Below are 20160 nucleotides of genomic sequence, written 5' to 3' on the forward strand. Positions count from 1 at the left end.
GAACTTTTTCTTTTATCTCTAGTTAGTACTAAATGAATTATTAGGATTGAGCTGTTTCATTTGGCAGAACTTGATAACATTTCGTTAATCTCAAAACATTTAAATAGTGCTGTATTTTTCTGGAATGGGGAGTAGTTACAATCAACACACATTCTTTACACTTGAATATTTGTGTGCTCCACTTTATTCCTGGAAGGAATAATTTAATTCCAGTCTATGTGTGTGGAAAAAGGAATACAAATGTTCACCCGTGAGAGGGGTCATAAAAAGTGATGCCGGTCACTGACAATGAGCAATCTTTTTTATTTTATGTGCTTGCAACTAAATATCATGCTTTTCTAGTAACACAATGTTGCACACTTACACCGAGTTGCTTTCTTGGGTTGCTTTAGAGCATTTTGTATGCCGTGACAATCAAGCTCAAAGTTTTGTACAAGACTATTTTCAGGTTTAAGGAAAACACTTGTGCAGTTATCAAAATGAACGTAAAATTATCCCCAAACTCTATAACCTATACCGGTACTCAAGATTTTAAATGGCCGCTAGACTTGTGGCAAGTGACTGCATTTGTAGTGGATATTGTATGGTTTTTGGCCAATTTTCTTTCAAATTGGAAAACATTAAATCTTGACTTTTATTGAGTAGAAGTTGTGATCCTTCTATATCTTCCTTAACCCTTCTCATCTGTTTCTCTTTCCAGAATTTAGATCTAAAGTGATCCATCACTATTGACCACTAAAACAATGCTTTATTGTTGAGATCAAATGGTCAATTCTCCCCCTCCAAGTATTTTTACCCATGTCAAGGGTCGGGTGGGTAAATTTAATCATGAGACATGGACACTTCAAATATACTGCGCCAATAAAGTATCCTTTATACACTTGGAAAAATAAATTTGTTTTTAATAGATGCACTATCTAATCCTGCACATTATGACACCACATTGAATCCAATGTGACCTCAAGAAGTAAAGTTACAAGCAATTGAATAGACGAAGGTACAGTTTTAAAAGTGACAAACTGGCCTATACAAGGCGCAAAAAGATTCCATCAAGCGAAACAAAGAGACAACACAGCTTCTTCAATGAAGCGTTATTTAAAGCAGTTTTTATTTGTTTTTGCTTCTCTGTACTTTTCATAACTTTCATTTTATTTGTCAGTTCTTTTGTTTCAGTTTTCTTTTGGTCCTTTTGTTCTTAATTAAAGCCAAATGCATAAATTAGCCATTCACCACTCTCAAACCAGATGTCTAGTCTGTAGAGTTTTGAATAGGCCAGTTTGTCACTTTTAAAACTGGACCTTCGTCTAATCAAGTGCTTGTAACTTTGCTTCTTGAAGTCACATTGAATTTGATGTGGTGTCATAATGTGCAGGATGAGATAGGGCATCTATTAAAAAAAACAAATTTACCCCAATATTGTTCAGTTTGGAAATTGTGATTATTTTTCCAAGTGTAAGGATACTTCATTGGCGCAGTATACATGGAGTACAAAAGAATCAATACCACTTTAACAGGTGATAGGCATTGTACTCACTGACCTCTACCATATTGGAAAGGGAAAAACGGCGACTATCCTATTACGTGGGAGCCGCTATCCATGTATAGAGGTCAGTGAATATAACATGTAGAATCATGGTAGAGAAAGAATGTACGCACTCATAAGCAAGAGAAAAACAATTACTTACTTTTATTCATATATTTTCAAATTTATTTCTCATCAATCTATAGAATGTCAGCAAGGTTTTAAAGATGATCAATTTATTATAAATTGACACAGTATGTCAGTGGTATCACAATGGAAAGATACGCACGGACCCTCCTTAAGAACACGAGAGGAGAATCTCACGCATAGGGGCACACCCATTTATTTGGGGTGCAAGACTACCAAATTGTAGACCTTTAAGTGTATTTTATTTACCAAAGGTGGGATACCTGGGAGCTGAAACCTGCTCTTCTGATGCCAAGACCTGCTTATCTGAGACAAGACTAGACCAAGAGCAGGCCTCAAGACCTCCATCACTATTCCAATACTCAAGGTCACTATTATGTTTGTGAAAACCCGTAAGTTCAAATATAATAGTAATAGTCCAATGCGGTCTGGGGGGAGTTCAACCTGAAAACTTGCCCCTGGCCTATCAAAGTAAGTCTACCCCAGCACCCCACAGTAAATTTGCTTTTGTATTTCATTGTTTTCATATTCTCTACCCTCCCAATTGACAATTACACCTCATGAAATTAATTAAACCACACTGTTTAGTACTGTAAATATTACCCCTAACCCAACCTGAGCTCAATAAAGCTTGGTATTAAAACCACTTCTCGTGCATGCATTCCATTTGATGCGATGATGCAATCAGACCAAGTCATATATACTCAGGGAATTGCTGGCCGGGCCAGCGTAACCCCTGTGGCTAGAGGCTGGTGATCTTCTGCGTGGCATGCGAGGGGTCTGAGGTTTGAATCCCGGGTGTACAAAGTGACTTCTTTGTTCATCTTCTCTCCTTTTTCATTTCTTCTTTCCCTTCCGATAGCAAAAAACCATGGGCACGGTTAGAGTTAATTACCGAAGTTAACGTACCTCTACCCATATTAACAATTGAATGAGAAATAGCGAACATGATCAGTATTTCAAATCAGTCTATATATAACATTTTGAGAATGTGCATAGTTAACATTTTATCACAAATATCTACATAACTGTACACATAGAAAGCACTCAGTCTAGTAGACTGTACCAGATTCCGTAATTTGTCCATGAAGAAATAAAGCAATTTGTTTTAAAAAATGCTCATTTCAAGTTTTCACAAACAATCTCTCTATAATTACATTCAAAACAATTACCATTTGATACTTTTATCTATTGTATTTGACATTGACAGTGAACAAATCAATGTCCGCATAATAATTACATTTTACTCTTATTGCTGGTATTCACTTTCTTGCTTTCCTCTGGGTCACCGAGTGGCATAGCATCGTAAGGGCATGGGGATTGGGGGACACATCTGAAATTTTAGAAAATACCATAAGAAAATTGCCGAAAAATGTCTTGTGCCCCCAATCGAACCTGGTTCCCCTCAAACCGCCCCCACCCCCATCATAGTCGTAGTGGGTGGCCCCCACCCCACAATATGATGACCCACGCTACGCCACTGGGGTCACCATTAATGTGACATATTGAATGAAACAATTGATAACTAATAATATCCTAGTTACTAATAGCACATGAATAGTCCTTGTGAGTAGCGTGCTCATTGACGGATATGTTGTATATAATTATGAAATACCATAAAAGTAAATAGAGTAAAATGCTAACATTTGGCAAAAATATTACCCGACCTACCCTTATTTTTGGGAGGGAAAAGCCACCAAATTGACATTGTTTTGGGTGCATTTTGACAAATTATTGGAAAATGCACATCCAAATTATACAACAAGGGTGTTTTTTTGGAAAGAAAATTAGAAAATAAATAAATAAATATCCCAACTACTAGTACATTGTACCTACCCTATATTTTCAGCCTATCATGCCAATATAATATTTTTTGCCTAATCCACATATAATGTGTCAGCACAACTTGCTCAAATTGAATCATAACTGAGAACACATACATGTTGTAAATTCATTTACAAATATCCCAAAGTGATTTAATCAAATGAGCCATCAAAATCAAATCCATCACAACATCACTGATGAACACAAGAATCTATCTGGAAGATGCATGTTGAAATCCATGTCCATCAATTTTGTGCTTAAACTTGTTTAAATCACTTCTGGACGAGTTAGGAATGTATAATTTACAATACTTTATACTATTTTGTTTCTTTGTTAAACTTATTATATAGAAAGCACACAATTTAGATTTGAAAGCTTGATAAATATTACAGACAATAGAATTTAGCTATTAATTTTTGAGAGGTAATACATGTGATCTACCGTAAAAACTTGATAGTTAGCAATGTGCTTACTATCGAGCCCTTTTAAAACATGTAAACATGAAGTGCCCCATCTACAAAAGTGTAAAGGGTCTTGAGCAAATCATATACATAGTTATATATGAACAAGTAAACCTGCAAATCTGTGTCTCAACCCCATTAACTCAGTTGGTAAAGCACTGGACTTTGGTACAATTTTATGTTTTTAATAGTGCTCGATAGTAAGCACATATGCTTACTATCAAGTTTTACAGTATTGTAGTTCTAGAATGAATCGATTAATAGCAATTTTGGAATGTATTGGCTATATTTTGCAATGACCTTTCGCATAAAAAGAACTAGGTCACACCTGCCATGCGTCACACAATGCTGTGCGGATTGTTCAGCGCTGATGTGATGATGACGAAATTCATGTTTACATGGTAAATTGCGCCAAATCGGTAGTGCGAAAGGTCTTTGGAAAAATGTATAGGAAACAAAACATGCTATACATGTTTATTTAATAGAGTTTAAAATTGAACATAATTTTGCAGAAGATGGAACCCAAATTGCACCATACAGACAGTATTCAAACAATGGGCTATTCAAGTTGAAGTCCATACAGCCCCTATGGAAGACATGACCTTATTAATCTCCTACATGTAAAAAGGGGTGTAGATTTCAAATGGAGTCCCCTGTTCAGGTAATCCCATTTGAAATTCACACTCCCTGTGTGGAAATATCTTCCATAGGGGGGTGTCAACTTGCATAGCCCAAATGATAGGACTTGCCACATTATTTAGTCATTATTGTTAAAACTACCAACATAACATTTTTCCTTCTGAGCTCACAAACAAACAAACAAACAAACAAAATCACACACTTTTTCTTACTTTAAAGCAGTATTTGAAATAAGAAAACAAAAGTTTCATTTTTTGGTTGTCCGTCACACCGTTTGGTTGTCTGTATTTCTTCAGCATCTTATTTTTGTCTGTCCAGTGCTGGATTTAGTTATCCCAGGCGAACAGACAACCACATATTTCAAACACTGCTTTAAAGGCAGAGTACTCACTAATCAATCTTGATCTGTTGAGTTTGCTAGACGTACCAATTAAAAACATTGGGTACTTTGAAAGCCATTAAAAATAATGAATGTTATTGGTTTAAGTTTACAATCTATTTTTCAAACACAAATTTATATTACTGTTAGAACTAAAAGACTCAGATCATCATGAGTACAACACTTCAAATGACACTAAAAGAATGACATTTTGGGACTTCTGGTGTGCTTTCGCATTTGCAATTGTTAAGTTTTACTGGAATTTTACAAGGAAATACTGAAAAAAAGAGGGAAAAATACACAACTGAAGATGTCATATGTTATGTTATCACAAAATGAGGCTTATTTTGACTCAAATAAAATTCCACATTATTATTTTTTTAAATTAGTAATGTTTAGCTTGATTTCACTGAAACCCCATGTTTCTATCAAATTTTTTTGAACATTATTCAAAGTTTTAGTCTTCAAAAAAAAAGGGGTTACATAGTTTATTTCTCTCCAATACTAACAACTGAAATTTCTGATAAGTTATTTCTGGTATTTAGTATATCTGGTATTGTGACTGCCCAATTGGGTGGATTAAAGCCACTAAAAAATTGATGTTATACTGCATTGTGTTGTAAACTTTTATCATTCTTTTGTCTATGTGTAACACGGGTGATGGAATGCAGTTTAAAATCCCCGCCACGGCGGCATCATTTCACATTTTAGGTGGGATGGAGCTGACACAGACTAGCTTTGGCTGCCATTGAGGTGCAGGAATGCGAGAAATTGAATTTTCTATAGATCACAAACAAGCACACACTTAAGAATCAAAATGGGCTATTCCAGTTGAAATCCATACACCCCCTATCATGAAAGATAATGACATGACTTTAATCTCAAATTTCTCGGCCAAATACTGTGTCTTGAGGAACCACATGGGAAGAGGAAACCGGGATGGCCACGCATACTGTACTTACAGTATGTCCAGCACCTCCTGGGAGATACTGAAGGGATGCTGCAGCCAAACAGAATTGTTTCGTTTGCCCAAGATCGCAATAGTTGGAGAAAGCTTGTGGTCCCCTGCTCCGCAGCCGACTAATGATGATAATGATGAATCTTCTATGCAGGAAGTGTGAATTTCGAATTGGGTTACCTGTATGGGCAACTCCATTCAAAATCTACACCCCCTGTGTGGGAGATCAAGGTCATGTCTAGGGTATAAGGATTTCAACTGGGATAGCCCGATGTGCTGAGCAAATGGTAAAACAATATGGCTACTGGCTATATAACTATTTTCCCAAACATGAACAACATCCAAATTTGGTGGAGTCCAAGCTCTTTATAATAGCTTAGTCTCTTCGGATAAATCAAACACTTAACTTACTTTATTCACACACTTCCTTGGATACATTAGCAAAACATCTGCCAATCATGTTCAAAAGGTGACCAAAAAACCCATTTTACGGGCCCGATCAAATCAGATTTTGTGTGTTCTGAGATTTTGCTAAATTCATGTAAAATCAGCCATTTTATTAACCAAATCTATTGATTTTGACTGAAAGTTTGTGTGAAAAAAAATCAGAACATTTTCAAAATATGTTTGCCAAATTTTTTTAATAGATTTTTCAAGCTTTCAGTGATATTTTAAGCCTCCAGCAGAAAAAATCTCAACAGACCAATCCTACTTGTAAAGTTCATCAGCCCGTAAAACTGGGTTTGGTTTCTTGTGTCGCCTAATAGACTATTTCTTCATTTCTTGTACACTATAGACCTTCAAAATTTATGCAGTAAGTTTTTAAATGACATTGAGTAAAACAAAGGTTACATCCGCAAAATAACTATTTTACCCAAGGAATGTTTCTTTGATTTATTGAATATGGCAAAGATATGCGTGTAGATACATGATGAACATTTACCCTACAACCTTAGTGTCTAATGAGCCCACACTTGATCAGCAGCACTCCAGCAGTGTTACCAAAACTATCACACCCATGTATTTATGCCAGGGAGATTGGGAGTACAGAAAAAAGGAGGGAAACATGATTTTTAAGGGAAGTGGGTGGCATGAAATGTCCAAATTAATAATTCCTGCCAGGCAATAATGTTCAATCCCTAAGGGTTGATGACCAAAATATCTGCAACATTTACAACACCAAAATCCTGGTCAGTTTTCAATGAAAATGTTGGTTTATTCTTGGTGTAAGATATTCATGGGTTAGACTAGTCTAAATAGACTCCACTGAGAAATAATAATTATGGAATAAAGACTGTATAACCCTTCTACAGAAGATTTCTATGCTAGGCTGCTAAATCTGTGAAGTTTTACACAAAGAATACACCAAAACGTTGATGTTCCCCATCATTTATTGTCATCAATCTTGGGTGAAAAACTGAGCCGATTTGCCCTAAATGGAATCTATCACTATCAGCACCCCGGTGAACCACACACATGCCTGTTTCATAACCAAACTTCGCAATCACTTAACAGGCACAGGCTGTGAACTTAGAGAGTGTGTGGAACTCAAAAGAATCAAGAAACAATATTGCATATGCCATTGACAAAATAAATCTAACCATTTTGGCTCCTTTACATCAGCCTGCACACCCCTCTTAACCAGTGTGAGCTCTTATTGAGAAACCAAAGTCATAGGGTCTCAGCATTACATCAATATTGATTTAGAATATAGACACCAACAACATACCCAATAATATATAGTAAGTTATGATAAAATACAATTATTATTATTGCATTTGCTATGTTATTGCATTATGTATTAATAATGACAAATAAAGCCATTCAGATTTCTTCTCCATAGTTTTGACAGGTTTTTTTCCATTTTGGAAGACCTATCATATATTCTGTGCATCCCTGTGGTTGAGTTTTTAAAATATCAGCTTTCTAGAGCCGCTTTCACCATTTTCAAATTGATTTATTTAATGGTGTCATATGTGACCTGCTACCACAAAATGAGCATAAAGTTACAAGTTGCACAGCAAACAAAGAACAACAACTCAGCAGCCAGGATGTCTGGAAACTACCAAATTGCAATATTACACTCATTTCATAGTAGCAGGTCACATATCTGCTAACACAAAAATTATTGATGTTCATGACCCCTCCCCCCCCCCATGATTATCTAAAAAATCACTGGTTTTAACCTAGGCTTGTTGGTACTTATTTCAGTTTTTATCTCCCATGTAAATATGATTATGTCAAAATTGCCACATGATGGAAGCTCAGCAAAATATTTGTGCTGTGGACAGCATTTACCTATCTATAATAATAACATGCCTACTTTTCTTTTATTACACCATGACAAAGTTAAGTACTTGTTAAAATTAACTAATAACATCATCCATGCCAGTTGCTGCATCATGAGATGGTATTACCATAACATCAGTCAGTATACTCTCCAACTAGGCAACATCGAGTGATTATCAGACACTCAATGTCCTGCTAGAAACTTTGGGTCCAGAGCAAGGCAATAGCCTTGCTGCCTTCCTACTTCCCTTTGAATTTGATATGTATCCTATTTCCAATCTACTGCCTGGGTACGGTTTGAAATTTACAATCTCTGTATCATGATTCCTGTGACCGACATTTGTTTCAGAGCCATGGCGATGCAACAGTGGAATGCATTGATTTATAAAAACCCCATAAGGATTCACTTTTTAGAGGTCAAGATTAACCTCTCTTAATTCATCTCCAGTTTCAGCCAAAACAGACCCTGAAGTTTATCGTCACTCCAACTATCTTTAAATGATGTGCCGAAAAACATGGCCAATATATGATAGTGTATTCAGATTCCGGTGGGGTAGAAGCAACATATTATGGAGCACGCAACGCTTTCATGTGTCTGTTGATGTCAACCCTGAGCAATATGAAGACAGAAGGGGATTACCCTTAACTCTGCTACCTGCAGTCCTGCACTCACTACTACTACTACATCCCAGAGCATTAACTGCCGGGCAATGGGTCATCACATTACAATATATATTGGAAGTATAGCATCAAACCATTGTGGTGTCACTTCTCACTCATAACTCATCAAAGGACCGGCTCTTATAGATGCGAGACATGCGCTGACTTAGTGGAGTCATTGGGGGCGCCACGCCTGGACTCATTGTTCCTGTTCTTGAAAATAATGTTGACCTGTGCGGTATTGGTGTTTTGCTTGGATTCGGAGTTGTTCTGTAAAGAGAAATAAATACCCATAAAACAAATAACCATAAAAAGTAAGTAATGAGTAAACTTAAATTGGACTATTCCAGGTGATATCCATACCCCTATGGAAGACATGTCCTTAATATCCATGCAGAAGGTGTAAATTTCAAATGAAGGAGCCGCCCATTCAGGTAAAACCATTGGATTTCAACTACAAATAGTGCTGCAAAATGTTTACCTTGTATTTGAATGTGTCACACCTTCCCCAATAGAAGCAGATAGTGATGCCCCTTGACCTTTAGCCTCTGCAGCAAACTGGTAGACAATCAGTAGACAGTCACGGCATAACTTGACAATTCGTCGACAGCAGCTCATCTCCGGTGGCGTGATCACGTCAGAACTCTTACTGAAAATGGTCTCCCAAGAATTCCTGCATGGGATATTAAAGAAAAACATCAATTATGATCAAGGAAACTGCCTTATGGGAATTTACAACTGGCCTGATATCTTAAAAGGGATTAAATCAATCAACTGAATCATTAAAAATGTTTATATATTTAAAGCAAAGTGTGAGGCTGACCCTCTTGTGAAAAAAGACATTGTCACCCAACATTATAAAGAGAAAAAAAATATGCCCAACACTATGAACAGGTATGAGGGAGTCCAGCAGACTTGTGACTCCACTTATTGGGATGAAATGACTAAATTTTTGTTTGTTTTAGAATTTACCTTATAGAGGTAATACAGCGTCAGCGATTCAAGACTTGACTTCACTCGACTTAAGTGAATTTGAGCCAGCTTGACATGACTCGACTCAACCATGAAATGACTTGACTCATATTTCACTTGTTGAGTCCAGGGTCATGCCTGTTAACTCTCTCCACGCAGGTGTCGACTGAAGACGACAAGTTTCAAATTTTTCAGAATTGTAAATTTGCATGACCATATTTGGAATCAGCGTGAGAATTGCATTTAAATGAGTACAAACAAGCCTAGTATTGGTTCAGTGGTTCTTAAGATAGCTCTTGATATTTTGAGAAAATATCTCAAAACCTTTTATGTTGAAGCCTATGGCTAGCACACATAGCATAAGTATGATCACTATCCTCAGGGTTCCTTCTGCTGGGTGATTATCAGCTAGACTGATTTCAATACATTTCAATATCACTCTTTTAGTTATGCTGAGTAATATAAAAGCTACCAAGTCAATTTAAGGTTTTGCTTTGTCAAAACCAACATTGTTAATTGAACTCACCCCGATGTAGAGAAGCAATTCCACAATCCCTGGCCATGACTCCATAGTAGCCTGTTGAATACCCGATTGAATATCCTATACAATCTTAAGCTATCCACATCACTACTTCTCCATGTTCTCTGTAGGACGGCGCGTACATTGGACCGCACAATATCTATCACTTTACGTCTCTTGATTGAGTCAAGTTTGACAAGCCAATAGGAAGCTATCCGAGGTTTGTGGTATTTCCAATTATCATTAATCTGTAAAAGACATGGCATATTAGTAATACAAAAAAATCACAAAGCAATATAAAAAAGTTCAGAGCACAATGGGTGACAGTGGCCTAGCCAGAGGGGTGGGGCAATGGGGTCAGATTCTTCTCCCCTGTGAGAAGTCTTTCCCCAATTTTGACCATTTTCGAAGTTTTCCCCCCTTTTTGCCCCTTTGTCCGCCCACCCTCTGAAAAAGTCCTGGCTAAGCCACTGACGGGTGAATACCTTGGAAAGTATGCCAAGGTCTAAATCATCCTGGATGTGGCATAAAAAAGCACAGTTATTTATAGTGCACTACGCACAGGCATAAACCCACAAGCCGCAGCACACTTTACAGGAATTTTCTAACTACTGTGGCCCAACACCCTATTCAAACCACAATAAACCATCGCAGCCAGGATCAGCTCACAGAGTTCTCATACGGATAACCAAGACAAATAAGCAGTTACTTGCCCAAGGGAATTCCAATTTAGCTCAATTATTTCATGAGGAGACTACACAGGGGCTTGAACTCACACCGCTACTTGTTTATGTACCGGAGTCTAACGCCTTACCGATGACTGCATAGTGCAACACAATTTCAATATTTATTGACGCGTCGCATATATGATTACCTGATCTAGTATCCATCCCGCTTCTTCATCTGTCTTGCCAGGGAATTTAATCCTCATCTCATTCAAAGCACATAGCGTACGTCTAGTCAACTCATCCTCACGTTCTCTGGCTGCTGCATGGGCTTTGGCCTCCTCCTGTGAGGGGTAATTAAACAAATAAGTGGATGAAAATATCAAACTTCATTGGTTCAGCAAAAACAGTTAAGATGAAAATACCATGCTTAATTTTATGTATTGCACACTGTCAGTCTCTGGAATCCTGGTATTAACATGGCCAAGCGGTCCTAAGCAGGGCTGTCAACTTTCATGCATTGAGCGTGATAGCCATGCATTCGGGCACTTTCTCACGCCAAGGAAATAAAATCTTACCTCCCCCAACAGCCAACACACACATTTTTTAGATTCTCTAGCGCCTGGCTCAAATAATCATTGGTCAATATGAACAATTATAATTGACAAACAATAATTCCGTCCCGGTATGCCACTGTTTGACAGTGTCTCATGCCAGGCAATTCCAAAAAGTTGGATATGCCGTGCATGTTGTTGCATGCGGAACGCTTAACTTTAGCTCTTTTTTTTCAAACATTTATGTGCGCTGGCTGCTCTGGTTAAAGATTAAAATTTGTTCTTCCTATCAACCCAGAGAACTAAGTACCGCATTTCCTCGAATAAACGCCCCCAGTGGCGTTGCATTTTCCAAACGGGGGGAGCGTTTATTTATAGAGGTCATTTTTACTAATTTTAGCACAACAATTTCCGTTAAAATCATTAGGTAAGCTTAAAAGTCATGTTAAAATGATGAACTATGAACTAGAAACACTGACTTTTGGTTCACTTCCGGATTTCCGATGCAGATTTTCGACAATTATTGCTGCTATTATCGACCATGTGAGCAACTTGGTAAACTTACTACACAAGATAGCATGGAAATATCGGCATTTTTGAAACATCTTGGTTGAAAAAAGTGGTGGGGGGGTGCGTTGTTTCGACTATTCGACGAAATACGGTATGTAATTTTCATCCCTATGTGACTTCGTATATTTCTTATAAAACATGCAGTTCTGATTCCTTCCAGTAGGAATGCGACGAACAACGTTCGAACCTAATACCTATAGATTTAAATCTTCCGCTCTTCTGAAGTGTGCCTCTGTGACTCAATTGGCTAGAGCGTCATGCTAGTAATACGAAGATTGCCGGTTCGAATCCGTCCAGATTTGGTTTTTTTAAACATTTATGTGCACTGGCTGCTCTGGATAAAGATTAAAATTTGTTCATCCTATCAACCCAGAGAAATAAGTATATAATGTTCTTATATGTGATGACTTTGTATAATTCTTATAAAAATATGCAGTTGTGATGCCTTTCCGCTAGGAATGCGACGATTATCATTTGAACCTAATACCTATAGATTTAAATCTTTGGCTCTTCTCCAGTGTGCCTCAGACAGGTAGCTCAGACAGGTGTTATAGCTGATGTTACTGTTAATAACATACCTTTATCACAGATGAAACATTAAAAATATTACTGACCTCATTTTGCATAGCAGATGATGATGGTCTAGTGAGTGACCTTGACCTGTGTGTAGTGTATGCATTCTTAGCAGCTGACATTGGCCTAGACATAGGTCGCTGAGCTGATTGAGGCCTCTGCTTCAGCATCGGTGACGGTTGCGTAGCTCTTCCTAGTGGTCTTGACACTCGTGTTGAACTCGTACTTGAATTCAGCTCGCTAGGAGTGGCGTCGTCTTCATGAATGTCATAGGTCATGCCATCAGTCTCTGGATCTTCGTCAGCGACTACGCTTGGCATGCTGGCTAATGGCTAGAGAAAATGACAGCAAAATCAACTCAAGTCATGGAGAAATGGAATTATGATCAAATTATGGTGACACTGCCAATAGAGGCTGTCAGCACTTTTCAAGCGTGACTCATGACAATAGTGTTTGTATACATGATTCGTACCCACGAGCTTCTCACTCACTAGTTGCTTGATATAATTGACCTCTATAGATTGACTGACTGCTAGTATTGCTCTATACCTAATTCACCTGTTGTTCATGCCCTGAAACATTGAGCAGAGTTTACAATGGGCACTTTGACGTCACACTGACGGCCTCTATACATTACCATTATGCTTACCTAATTAACTAACCATGGAAAAATGCTTAATTATTTAGTTAACTTGAAACTACTGTATGAGGTGCAATGATACATTATTAGGTAGTTTTATTTTTGTTTTAAAGATATCTATTTAGACATTACCTGTACAAATTCATGAGCAAATTTATAAGATATGGTAAGTAATGTTTTTTTAAAAACATCTCTTTTAATTTTATAACTTAAATGCATTTCTTGAAATCACCAGTTTGATGCCATACCACACCGTTGGGATGAACATTTAAATTATATTCCATACCTGTCGTTGAATCACATCAGGATACTTTTGTGTTGCATAATAAAAGTGAATCAATAATACAAAAAAATAAATTAATATTCCTCATGGCAGATTGTTTAAAGATCTTAACCATATTTTGAATCCCTAAACCCCTTGGGATATCACCAAATTAACCAGCAAAATACAATGTGTAATATACCAAGTGAAAAGATATAGCTCAAAGATGTAAGAACAAATCTTTGGTTTAGCTAACAATAGGCTGTTCCGGTTGAAATCCATACAAACCCTATCCTATGAAAGACATAGTGGCATAGCCAGCACTTTTTCAGGGGGGTAAACCAACTTTTAAGGGGGGGAAATGGTCAAAAATGGGCTTAAATGTACAAAAAAAGGGTTAAAAATCTTATATATCAGGGTGGCCAGCATCCCACAGGGAGGGGCAAGACTTCTCACATGGGCTTCCCCCCTTGGCTACGCCACTGGGAAGACGTAACATTAATTTCCAACAGAGGAAGTATGAATTTCAAATGGGGTTATCTGAATAGGCGACTCCATTTAAAATCTACACCCCTTGTGTGAGAGATGAAGGTTATGTCTTCCATAGGAGTGTGTGGATTTGGAGTAGCCCAGTAGCATTAATAGATTTCTACTAAAGCCATATTGATTACAATGAATAGAGTTTACTTAAGACTTGACAAGTGGATTAGATTGTTTTTAATTGGACACAAATAGAATCCTATATTACTGTCTTTTGTTCTCACATTTCTAGTTATTTCTTATGAATAACTTTCTGCTACAAAAACAGATGGAACTACATAATTTTAAATTACATTAAACTGTATTTCCCAGCGGTGACGCTGAAAAAGATGGTTGCATCAAAAGAACAATATACAAACTCTTAAGGGAAGACCTTTCTTAACTCTGAAAAAGTGAATATGTTTAAAAACTGATGCTGACTTTTCAAGGAGAGCCAATTTCCGTCATTACTCACCCTGGGTCCTTTGGCCGATTTTCCGCGACCTTCCAAATCACACTGCTGCAACTGATCAAGAATCTCATCCTCCTGTATCAAAATTATGATAAAAACATGGTGAAAATGGTACAAACAAAACAACTAACATATAAAACAAACATAAAAAACCCGCATTGATACTGAAGATCATATTCGCTGTCGTAGTGAATTCGTCATACCTTAGTTACTGATTCACGCTTGTTTTACACACCTATTAGACTTTGTGCTGTGATCAATGTGATCGTGGTTCTGAACACAGATAGCGTGAACCAGTTGACCTGGCAACGATAAATTTTGTTGTCACACTACAATGGTAAATATGTGTGGTTTATTTGCATAACCACCCAATATTGGTATAGCTCATTTTGTATAACACTGGTAGAGAATGAATTAATAGCTTCCCAATAATGCGATATGATTTGAAATTACAACTGTCGGAAATAAAGGGAATTTTTCCATTTGAAATCCATATACCTCCTATTGAAGAAATGATGTCAATCTCTGAATTTCAAATGGGGTTACCTGAATGGATGACTCCATTGGAAATCAATGCTCCCTGTGTGGAAGATTAAGTTCATGTCTTCCATAGGGGTGTATGGGGTTCAACTGGGATATCCCATTTTCCGTTTACATCGATTTCATTTTCTTAGTACTGGGGTTTAAATATAATGTCAAATTTGAGCATGAAAAAAATTGATTTCACAGAATTTGTAAAACTATTCACTGATCAAGACATTGCTATACACCAATCTCTTACCTTGAGGTTGCCACCAAATATCTTAGATATATCCCTTTTGAGAGTTGATGCCCGACCAGATAAGAACAGATGGAATGCATCCGACATCAGCGTATCATATTTCTCAGCTGTGAACTTATCCGGCGGTGGATAAATGCGTCGAAAATTCCCTATATTGCGATTCTCGTAATCCTCTCTTGCATTCTCTCGCCTGACCTGTGCCAGTTTTTCTTTTAGTTCTTGTTTTCGTTTTTCAATCGACTTTCTTTTCTTATCCAAGTCGGTAAGGTCTGTGTCGGACCTCTTCGCCTGGCCAAACAACCGACGCTGGCTTTCAGCTTTCTGGGCAGCAAGTCCTCTTCTCTTGTCGGACTGTTTCATATTGAGCAGTTTGAAGGAATCATGGATCAAGCCACTCTTGATGTCAAAGTCTATCTTCTCATCTGTACCAAAACTTGGTGCTCGATTGATCTGAGGAAAGACAAATTATTTATGATTGCGTCCATCAACATTTGGCCATATCAAGTATTAAACTGCAATGATTTCATGTGATTGCATCTGCCAATTTCATCCATAAATATACTATGTAATAACAAGTGTGACTACCCACCCCATGCACCATGCACACACTAACCTACCTCTAATAACCATTGTCTCAAGTTTTCTATCAAGTAAGATATCAAAACACCATCACTGCCAGGAATCTGTCCAGACGACACATCACCCCCCCCCCCTCCCACCCCCGTCACACACACCAACCTACCTCTATTAACCACGGTCTTAGTTTTCTATCGAGTTGGATATCAAACCCTAAGATTTCAAAGCAGACACCATCACTGCCAGGAATCTGTCCTGGACGACACACCACCCCTCCCCCCCCCACACACCCCCACCCAACCCCACACACACACCAACCTACCTCTATTAACCATGGTCTTAGTTTTCTATCGAGTAGGATATCAAACCCTAAGATTTCAAAGTAAACCCCATCACTGCCAAGAATCTGTCCAGGACGACACACCACCCCTCCCCCCACACCCCCCCCCCACACACCACCAACCCTCTATTAACCATGGTCTTAGTTTTCTATCTAGTAGGATATCAAACCCTAAGATTTCAAAGCAGACACCATCGCTGCCAGGAATCTGTCCTGGACGACACACCACCCTCCCCCACACCCCCCCACACACACACACCAACCTACCTCTATTAACCATGGTCTTAGTTTTCTATCTAGTAGGATATCAAACCCTAAGATTTCAAAGCAGACACCATCGCTGCCAGGAATCTGTCCTGGACGACACATCCTATAGGCATGAAATATGTGTGGCTCTGCTACTATCAGTGTCTTCACTAATAAATCCTGAAAACAAACAAACAACACACAGGTAGATCAGATTGATAAGTCTGAACTAATCTATACACCCCAGTGGGTGCAAAAGTCTGGTGGTTTTGATCAAAACATGCCTGTTCTCAAGTCCAAATTTCCGTAATCGTCCCAATACAAATGGCTCCAGACCTGTATCTGCACCATACTCACAAGCCTGTACCCATACCCTATTCATGCCCTTTTTTGGCTTTAGATCCATCCTTGTACTCATGACCTGGGACCAATACCCGTACCTTTACTCATAATATATTTTAGATTGGGACCATACCCGTACTCATGCCTGGCCCAGGACCCATACCTGTACATACCTGTATGATTAAAGGTCACATTTTGGCCAAATTCACACAGAGGAGAAATTCACACAGAGGAGTTTGGGGAAACTGAGGTTTCTAACACATCATAATATCAAGCCGCTTGGCTCTGAGTGGTGTGAAGCATGTGCATTGCATACAGATGGACACAATCAAGGCTTGTGATTGTGATATATCACAAAGCTGCATGTATGACTGGGGCATAAAATAATGACAACCCAATGTCCCCTGCATTGCTCCATAGTACTTACTGCTATTCTGTTCCACACAGAGTTAACATCATGATCATTCTTCCTCAGGTAGTCATTCAGATACTTGATGGAACGCTTGTGTCCAGTACTAACATCCTCACTCCGCTCAAAATTATCATTCTTCTTATTGATGGAGTAATTGGTTAAGTGCATAAACAGTTGATCCTAGAACAAAACATGCAGACATGTCATTTATAAGTCTTACAGTATTTTGGAGTTTATACACCAATCCGAGAAGCATTTACTGTATTTGGCCTTCTATTGACGGCAACACAGATGTACCAGAGCGGGAGATTTAATTCGTAATTAAATACTCATGATTGTGTATTGAATATCACTGTTGTATACAATTCCTGGGTACAATTCTGTATAGCACACAATAAATAATTAATGGAACCATTGACTTCAGGACATCGCAGTTTTACATCGAGGACACAGCAGTAATGGTAAAGTCAGATAGGTGTAAATGATTCAGCCAAAGTCAAAGTCAAATAATATCAACAAAACATACTTTATTATTGTATAACATTGATCTGTTTCTCACACATTTTGATAGGAAATCTGGACTGTGAAACTTCATCAGTGGTCAATTTTACTATCAGTTGTGATACATTCAACCAGAAAAGATATCTTACACTTGCCACAATGCATTTCTTTCCTGTACCGATTATAGGTTAATAACTGCGCATTAGTTATTTGGAGGGCATTGTGAAAAATCTAAACATTTTGCCTTTGGAACCGAGGGATATTCCGAGGTCCAAAGGCAAAATGTTTAGATTTTCACAATGCCCACTATATAACTGATGCAAAGTTATTAACTAATTCATTTCGTCATTTTGAACTCATCTCTCAACCAAATCTCAAGATTTTATTCTGAAATTTGTTGAAATAAACAATTTTTATCAAAACTTATATTTCGCCCTTCAAAAAGTCGAACAGGCTAAAACGGACTTACCAATTACAGCACTGCGCAATCACGCAATGTGCAAATATGGTAGTTGCGTGCGTGTGAAGTGTTCCGGCGCTACAGATGCGCACACGCGGAAGCCATTGTACCGCGTAAGCATACGCGGAGGTCATTGATGGATATCAGTAACCTCCGCACCGGTACATCGCGGTGTGCGTAAATCATCTAACGACCAATTTGATTAGGACGCACATATGGCGTAATACGCGGAGGTTATGAATTTGCTATTCAGTGCAACATGGATTGATAGTAACCAGTAATTCCTCAATTGCAAGATCTGGATGAGCTCTGTGAAATTTTTGTCACTATCAACCCATTTTGCATTGAATAGATATCAGTACAGATGCATTGTGGGAAGTGTAAGATATCTTCTCTGCATGTCAACAGCCCATCAAACAGTATGGGTGGTAACCACCATGCGGGATGAGCAAATCACATTTTTGTCCATAACATTTAAATGGAACACCTTTAGACCTAAAAGTTTGATGACATTATGCCAAAAAATATTTCTAAGCTTTCTTCTGATGCCATAATCTCCATTTTGATGGGATAAAATGGGGGGAATGAGGCTGTTGATCTGGTGACACACCTTTAATAATTGTTTTAAATATCTTACAATAATCCTTTTACAATAGTTATTCAAGGTTTATTTCTTTAATCATGACTAAGTCACATCCTAATTGAAGATCAAAGGGATGTAAGTAGCTGTTGAAAAAAATTAAAAACCCAAAAGGTGCGAGCGAAGCAAGCAAGCTGAACGCTTGCTCAGGGCACAATTTTTTTAGCAAATGTGAGGAATCGGGTAATATGCTGTGGGGCATACCCCTATTTTTATATATAAATCTGAAAAAAAAACCAGAATCTGGAAAACCTGAAATCTGTAAAAATCTGAAACACTTACATCTCAGACAATGTAAACCAAATGTGTACTCACCACATTGTTGTCATTGGGCATCACATATCTCTCGGTGCCCATACGAACTAACCCATCATGATAAAGGAATAACCTTAGAGGGTCACACGAGGTCATCAAAACATAGACACGAAGGTCAAACTTGTAGCCATCCAATAGAAAAGGTTTATCCACATATTCCTGCACTATCATATGCTCATTCAGAGGGATCTTCTCATGACTTCTGTACAATGTGATCCTATTTTTAAAAAAAACACGAAATAACAAAGTGAGTTCAATAATTGGTTTTATGTTGGGCTCCTATATATAGGTACATTAGCAATTTATTATTGATACTCTGTTTTTATTATTTTTTTATTTAATCAGCCAGTTTATTCACATTAATCACTCATACAAAAAAGACAAATGATATAAATTAAATAGTAACAATAAAATACATATAAAGTACTGGCAGTAGTAAAATCTAGGACACAGAGATACCCGACCAGCGAACCTCCGGCAAGATAAAAATGTTTAGTATTTTTTGTTTTCGATATTATTATTATTTGATTTGATTTGATTTATTGATAATACAGGCAAGCATACTTTTTAGAACATACAAAATCAGAAAAAATGTTTTAATTCCTGTTGAATTAGCTGGCTTGATATTTCTGTGAACAAGAAATTCACTGCTGGTTGTTGCTGATTACTTCACATCACCCAATCAACCACCCTACCCAAATTGCATAAAAACTGGGGACATAATGTTGTGTATGGTCCCTCAATTCAGGTGTGTGTATGAACACTGGTCCCTCAATTCAGGTGTGTGTTTGAACACTGGTCCCTCAATTCAGGTGTGTGTTTGAACACTGGTCCCTCAATTCAGGTGTGTGTATGAACACTGGTCCCTCAATTCAGGTGTGTGTTTGAACACTGGTCCCTCAATTCAGGTGTGTGTTTGAA

At 37.8% G+C, this 20160-nt stretch overlaps 1 protein-coding gene across 1 annotated transcript in view; it reads right to left on the reverse strand.

Annotated features, from left to right (window-relative positions):
- Positions 1 to 8217: 8217 nt before the first annotated feature.
- The window catches only part of LOC140151519 (tubulin polyglutamylase TTLL7-like), a 32963-nt gene continuing 21020 nt past the window's right edge, over positions 8218 to 20160 (reverse strand). The window contains exons 8-17 of the mRNA XM_072173927.1: positions 19240 to 19456; positions 17339 to 17503; positions 16591 to 16749; positions 15408 to 15857; positions 14630 to 14701; positions 12775 to 13065; positions 11246 to 11380; positions 10378 to 10619; positions 9361 to 9552; positions 8218 to 9149 (exon numbers count right to left, since the gene is read on the reverse strand). Coding sequence (XP_072030028.1) covers positions 8996 to 9149; positions 9361 to 9552; positions 10378 to 10619; positions 11246 to 11380; positions 12775 to 13065; positions 14630 to 14701; positions 15408 to 15857; positions 16591 to 16749; positions 17339 to 17503; positions 19240 to 19456 — 2077 coding nt within the window. The 3' untranslated portion in view covers positions 8218 to 8995. The remainder of the gene's footprint in view (positions 9150 to 9360; positions 9553 to 10377; positions 10620 to 11245; positions 11381 to 12774; positions 13066 to 14629; positions 14702 to 15407; positions 15858 to 16590; positions 16750 to 17338; positions 17504 to 19239; positions 19457 to 20160) is intronic.

This window comes from Amphiura filiformis, chromosome 1 (assembly GCF_039555335.1).
Source record: "Amphiura filiformis chromosome 1, Afil_fr2py, whole genome shotgun sequence".
NCBI lineage: Eukaryota > Metazoa > Echinodermata > Ophiuroidea > Amphilepidida > Amphiuridae > Amphiura > Amphiura filiformis.